The 6886-nt window shown below is 37.8% G+C and overlaps 1 protein-coding gene across 1 annotated transcript; it reads right to left on the bottom strand.

Annotated features, from left to right (window-relative positions):
• Window positions 1–4485: 4485 nt before the first annotated feature.
• On the bottom strand, window positions 4486–6319 carry LOC138091362 (prolyl-tRNA synthetase associated domain-containing protein 1). Its single transcript, XM_068987141.1, has 2 exons — window positions 6236–6319; window positions 4486–5147 (listed from the first exon to the last, which is right to left on the bottom strand). The coding sequence occupies exons 1-2, from the start codon at window positions 6317–6319 to the stop codon at window positions 4716–4718; spliced, it is 516 nt and encodes a 171-aa protein (XP_068843242.1). The 3' UTR covers window positions 4486–4715.
• Window positions 6320–6886: the final 567 nt, after the last annotated feature.

Consider the following 6886-nt stretch of genomic DNA (forward strand, 5'->3'; position numbering starts at 1 on the left):
TATTAGCCTAAGTCTAGCCATTTATATTTAGTTGTGTAAACCTAAATTAAATGCTGTAGTATGCTGTGGAATGTACTATATATCAAGATACAGAGAACATTGTTTAGGCATGTCAGAGCCTTATTTGGTTAGCAGACTGCATGTGTTGGTATTCTCTTATTTTTAAGCCGACTATTTTGATGCACTGCAAAAGAAACTCAGTTTATGAAATAACTGAAAAATCCATGATAGGAGTTATAAAAAAATTTACAGTGATATTAATATTTCCATATTCCCTGCTAAGGGACACTAAGTAATTCATTCACACATGGATCCAAGGTAATTAGAACGTGTTTTTCTGAAACTTTTTTTTAGTAAGGTGGTTTTCTAGAAAAAGACATTCCCAAGATAAAACTATTGTGTTTGAACTCATTTCCCTTCTTTAGTGTTGGGTTATGTATGTACGTTTTTTTTAACTTGAGAGCTGACTGTTGCTTAAGAAGTTTTCTTATGGCAAAAATAATGTAAATAATTTACTACAATCCGCATTTTGCCAGGAACTCATTTATTATTAAGGTTATCACTTATTAATAAGAATTTTTGGTTTTGTCCTTTATAAGACTACATTAAAGTTGGTAACTGTTATCAGTACTTCTGAAATATTTGTATGCATTTGTTTTACATTTGAAAGAAGCACAAAAAAGTAAATTTAGTTAACCCAGGGAAACATCAATTTTTTTGTAGTTCCAATTTTCTATCACAGTTTTATTTTCTTATGCAATCAAAAATTGCATTGATATATATTAATGCAAATTCATTATTTAACATAAATATATGAATAATCTTAAAGGTCTGAAATGAGAAAGATACTGATTTTTTAATTTTAACAATGTACTTCTTAGGCTCTCACTACCAGCTCTAAAACTCTTTTTGGAATAATTCCATAGTGTGTGGTTTATGAATTGTGTGTTTCATCACTAACCTAGTAGCCATGAAAAATGTGTCTCCCTCTCCCCCTCCTTCCTCATGCCCTTCTCTTTTTCCCCTCTCTTTTTGGTAGGCCAGTAACAGTGTTGTGTTCTACTTTCAGAAGATAGTCTACTTTCAGAAAGACCATTAATGAAAAGAAATATGGCATGTATAGTTGAAACTGAAATGGAAGTTAGGTTTTGCCACCAAATAATGCTGTAAAGTTAAATCACTTTTAAATTCTTGGATGAAAGGTGCTATGTAAATATAAATACAAAGGATTCTTACTAAGATACAAATATTGCACAACAGACATATTTAAAACCTATTCTCTAGACTGTGAAACATGTCTCCATCATGATTTCCTAGATTCAAGTATCAGACTGATAATGGGCATTGTGGCAGTCTAGAGACGTCTGCATGTAAAAACTGTAAATTCATTTTTAGGTGGATAAATTGAGAGTAAATATAGAAATTATGTTTTAGCTAAATACAGTAAGTGTGTAACTTAGATTTATATTAACTAGCATCTAATTTGCACAACTAGGACACATCCCAGGACATTTGCTTCAAGCTGAAATTTAATGAGTAGGAGGTCCAGTGAGGGTGTGTGACACCACAGCTTGATCTCTCCAGGACACTAATATCCTAAAACAGAGACCCTGCTGACTGAAGCAACACATTATTGCTTCAGTTAGAAAATGTTTAAGGGTCGCCTGTAAAGGGCTGACTCAGAAAATGCAGCAAGACCAAGAACACCTGAGACTGCAAAAAGTAGGCATATTCTCAGATCACATTCGTCACCTTTCTCATACCGTTTCAAAAAAGGACTAAATGACCACATGAGTGTTTTACCATTTCCAAAAGATAGCATCAGAAGCAAACTTAGTAGGAAGTCACGCTTTTCCTTTAGATAAACTACTTCTGCCAAACGAAACCATGTAGCCAACTAGAAAGTACAATAACTGGGGCCACTTTCCTGACTGGCGCCTGACATGATTTTAATTATACGGCTCTAATCCCCCTTGGAAACTAAAGAATTTATATACAGGGTAATAGGTTCGGCCCAGAGCTCCAATAAAGTGCTTGAGATCTGGCAATGTGGAAATGTTCGGTCCAAGTTTTTGAACTGGTGGTTACCAAAGAGTTCACGAAACAGGTTTGTATGTAGCACCTTTCATGCAAGGCATGGTAAGAGCCTATTTAAAAATCACTGTGCGTATTACAGAATTGCAGCCACCTCACAAATAAATATTATTACAGCCTGTACTGTCTTAACAGTTTATGTCAGGAAGTGAAAAAGATATTGTACCAAATCTGGAATTACAATGAGGAGTAATAATGTATGCTAAATAACTTTTGTACTTTAAGTTACTTTTTATGAGAAAAGTGAAGTTTTGTGTTTTTTTTTTCCTGCTACTCTTAGTCCTGAGATATGTTTTTTTCTTTAAGCCTTGAATGAATAATACAGACGGAGCCCATTTTATAATATAAACCTTAATGTACAAGTTGAGATATTTGGACAACAGTGAAAATGCCTTAAAAGGAATGCTTATGGATAAACTTGCACTTATAACACCCTTTAACAAAACCTGATTTTAAATTGTCTTTCTTTTCTAAGGGTTCTCTCTTTCAATGTTTGCCATTGTACTTATAACTGTTATTAAATACCAAATCAAATAATACAAGAGCTGTAACATTTCCTTTAAAGTAATGCTACTGAGAAATCTGGAGTTAAATGGCAAAATGTTTATTACTTGGCTATATTAAAGCCACAGTTGATAACAAAAAACCCAGTTCATAACAAAAAAGACACCATCATTTGGCTGATCTTTTTTCAAAAACATTTTTCATTTTAGTTTTTAACTTTTATTTCTCCTAAAAAAATTAAGTTGGTTTAACATTCACTTGTCAAACTGATATGAGATGATTTTTATAACAAGTGGTTAGCAATCATAACATATAATTTAACCAAGTATTATTCTTTCCTTTCTCTTTGCCCTAGAAAACCAATTTTCAGACATAATCTTGTTTACCTCTGTTCTAATCACTTTGGGATGAGTATTAGAGGTTTGGGGAGAAAGAGAAGAATCTAGTAGTTTTGTCAATCCCAGAAGGGTCATTACAATAATAGACTGTACACATCAGTCTCTTTCCATTTTCACATAGACTTTGGGAGGCATAATGTTAAGAGATGGCAACTTGACTTGTGTCATTGGGCAGGTCAGTCTTTCTGGGCCTATTTTCACTCTGAGGTGAGGAAGACAGACCAGTTTGCTGAGGTCCTCAGTGTCTTTGATTCTATTCAGTAAACCTTCATTTTATATTCAAAGCAACCTAAATTTCCTCTTTCTTAGAGATATAATACCGAGTAGGCAAAAAACCAGTGTAGCATCTCAGAATGTTATCATTGATGGAAGATATTTCTTACTAACTCACTCATCTATATTTTATAAAAATTCTGCCATCAGTAGACTTGTAGTCTCTAACCACATATATTGAAAAATGACAAGTTTTTACCTTTGCCTTTCAGTAATGCAAATCGGTACAAATTAAAAACGGTTTCTCTACCGGAAGCAATTACTGCATGTTCAACCTTAGGAAGAAACATTTTATCTCTCAAATATCCGATGGTACTAGAGGAAATGAGAATTTTCCTAAGTCCTCTAGGCTGTTTTGTAGCCTACTCAGACCCTCAATTAGGGTCTTATTTGAGTTTAAGAGAGGTGAAAAAATGTATTAATTTTCCTCACTGTTTTTGAACTAGCTTCTATATGGCAACTGACAATACCTAATCCTGGGATCTTACACGTTTTCATTTATATGTGTATAAAATTTATCTTACACTTTTTAGATGCGTAATTGAAAAATGAGTAAATTTAATATAGCCTAAAGGACAGAAACTTGTTCAAGCATGTTCAAATTTCTAACCTCTGAACAAAGACCAAACAAATCCTTAATGGCCTCTGTATGTTCTGCTCCTGAGTTAAAATGTAATTTCGTTAGTATAATGATTACGGCATATTTTCTATCCCTACTTTGAGGGTTTTTCTAGATTAAGATATTATAACGATAGAATTTTATTTTAAAAATTAGCTTATATTTTCACTGGGGAAAAAAAAGCATTGGTTTAAAAACAAACAGTCGGTAACAGAAAGGTTTTCCCTTGCCCCCTTGTTTAATTATACTGCTGGGAAATTCTTATTCCTTAATCCTCATTCCCTCGAGATAACCACTATTTACAATTTAATGTCTTCCCATATTATTTTTTATTTTTTCCCCTGTATGTCACTATCACATGTATAATTTTACATACGCTATTTTTGCAACTTGCTTTTTTTCAAGTATAATAAATAAGATGTAAGACAGTTAATCTTAGATAAATAATCTTAGTTTTGATGTTAATTTATTCTTTTTTGGCCACCCTGCTGCGTGCGGGAATCTCAGTTCCTGTGACTAGGCACTGAACCTGAGCCAGGCAGTGAAAGCCTGGATTCCTAACCACAGGGCAACCAGGGAACTCCTGATGTTAATGAAGGCATTCTTGTAACAAGTAGTCATGGGGATGGGGAGGGTGGAACCTCTGGCCTGACTAAAGCTACCTCAATATATTTAAAAGAAGAAAAACTTTAAGATGAGATAGTTTTTCAATAGTTCAGGTAGTCACCAAACCAAGTGCTAGATATAGCTTCCCACTTTTAATGCTGCTTATAATTACAAGTAAGAAAAACAGCTTTCAGAAATAAATACTCTGAACTTTAGCCCAGTTAGTTTTTATCAAAGTTTAGTATTATGGGATCATGTCCTGTGTTCTTCACAAATGTGAGAAAGTCTTCAGGGCTCAATCCCATGGTTGCAGTATTGGTCATTGGATGAAAGTACACCTTTTCATGTCCACCTTCCAAAAAGGCAGAATCCAGAACAAACTTCACATCTCCATCATCACAGAAGAGTGCCAACGGGGTGGCACAACCTTGGCCAACTTTCAGTTTTTCTAGCATGGCTGCTTCATCGGCAAACCGCAGGTTTCCACTCCCAACACCTAACTGCTTGGCGAGATCATTTAAATTAATTTGTCTATCATGAAGAACTGTCACCAGCCAATAGCCTTTTTTCTTTTTGTCCTTAAGAAATAAGTTCTTACTGTGTGCTCCTTTCAAATGCTGGATATGAGGCATCATTTCTTCAACTGTAAACACCTGTAAAATACCACATGAGAACTTTTAAAATAACATGCATGTACACTGCAAACATACAGTTATATATACATTGCTTGCTGGGTCTAAACAGCGTGGTTAGGGAGTACTCGGTGTCCAGGATATCACTGGTAGCAACCGATTCCCAGCCTATTATCAAATAATTATATCTCATCTCGGACCTCAAGTAGTTTCTCTTTGGCCAATTCTCCATTGCAATATGCTGGCTAAACCTTCACATTTCTAAAATGCTGTTTTTGTTTTTCCTTTCGACTTTTAGTCGAGTTTATAGCAGCCCTCACAACACTGTAAATCAACTATACTCCAATAAAAAGGGGCGGGGGGGGGGAGTTTATAGCAGCCCAGACTCCTATTCCTTGGCATTCCATCCAGATCATAAAACAACCTCTACTCTATAAAATACAACTAGAGAGAGAGAGTGAGGGCAGGAAATGAGAGCCTGGACTAGTATAAAAAGAACATCAGAAACGCTGGCAATATGCACAGTAAAAAGGGAGAGTATTGAGGCAAAAGAGTCAAAGAAAATAGTTTTGATGAATTTCTCTACCCTTTGAAGACTATCACCGTATCTAGCTAGTTATCAGGAGCTGTTACTCAAGAGTTAGGCAAAAACTATGTCCTCCCAACAGTCAGGTTATATACTGGCTACGTGAGGTACTTGCAAAAACAAAAAGTCTCCATCAATCAACTGAATCGTTAAAAAAAAAAAACAAACTCTAACCCTGGTGTCCCGCACGCATCATAGCCACTGCAGAAACGTTTTACTGCTTGGCAACTTACATACCCAGGCCAGTTTGAGATGCACAAGTTCTCAATATGTTGCGCTAGTTCCCAAAATTTAAAAAAATCGCTCCAAAAGGAAAACAGGTTTTTTCATAATAACAGCAGAGTCCCAAGTGGAGATGCACTCGATGGTGCATTCAGATCCCTCTCTACTCTGGATTCCGGGAAATGCCTTAGGAACGGACTTTACAGTGACCCCCCGGGACGTCTAGTCTCAGCGGCTTCGCCTCGCAGACGCTGCAGTAGAGCCCACTTCCTCCCGGGGTGGTCCTGGGGGAGCGTCTCACCTCCGGGTGCTCCACGACCTCTGTGCGGATGTCCAGGGCGGCGAGCCGCTGCTCCAGCGCCGCCCGCAACTCGGCCCCTGCCATGTTGTCCTCGTGGCAGCGGCGAGAGACGCGGAACTGGGCGTGGCTTCCCGCGGACCGCCCACTGCAGGCCGAGGCGGAAGTTCCTGGAGGGACAGGGGCGGTGCTGAAAGTCCAGCGCCCGCGTTTTCTGGAGGCGAGGTCGTACCGTGTTCGCTCGACATCTACCGTTTGTTCCTGAGGTTCGTCCGAGTCCGCAAGGACATCCTTCCCCTGACATGCAGTGTCCTTAACCCGCGTCCCGCAAGAGGGAGGCGCCTGCGTTCTCACAGCCCACTCCATACCCGCCGCAGGTTCCCTAGATCCAGCTTGTCTTCCATTTAAATAGATTTAAACCTAACAACTCAAGGAATGTTGAGGGAGTGATTCATTGTATGTGGTCTCGGGTTTACCCAGGAAGCAGACTGAGGCAGTCTCCTTATCCCTTCTGCCCTTGGAATGTACATACTACCCACTGTTCTGAGCTAGGTGCTACTTGAAGGATGCAGCCTTGAGAGTAATGTGTCATTGAAACCTGGACTTTTTAGGTAAGTGAGGCCCCTTTCGCCCCTTAAGGCCTCTAGATAAATT

This window comes from Capricornis sumatraensis, chromosome 1, assembly GCF_032405125.1.
Source record: "Capricornis sumatraensis isolate serow.1 chromosome 1, serow.2, whole genome shotgun sequence".
Classification (NCBI taxonomy): domain Eukaryota; kingdom Metazoa; phylum Chordata; class Mammalia; order Artiodactyla; family Bovidae; genus Capricornis; species Capricornis sumatraensis.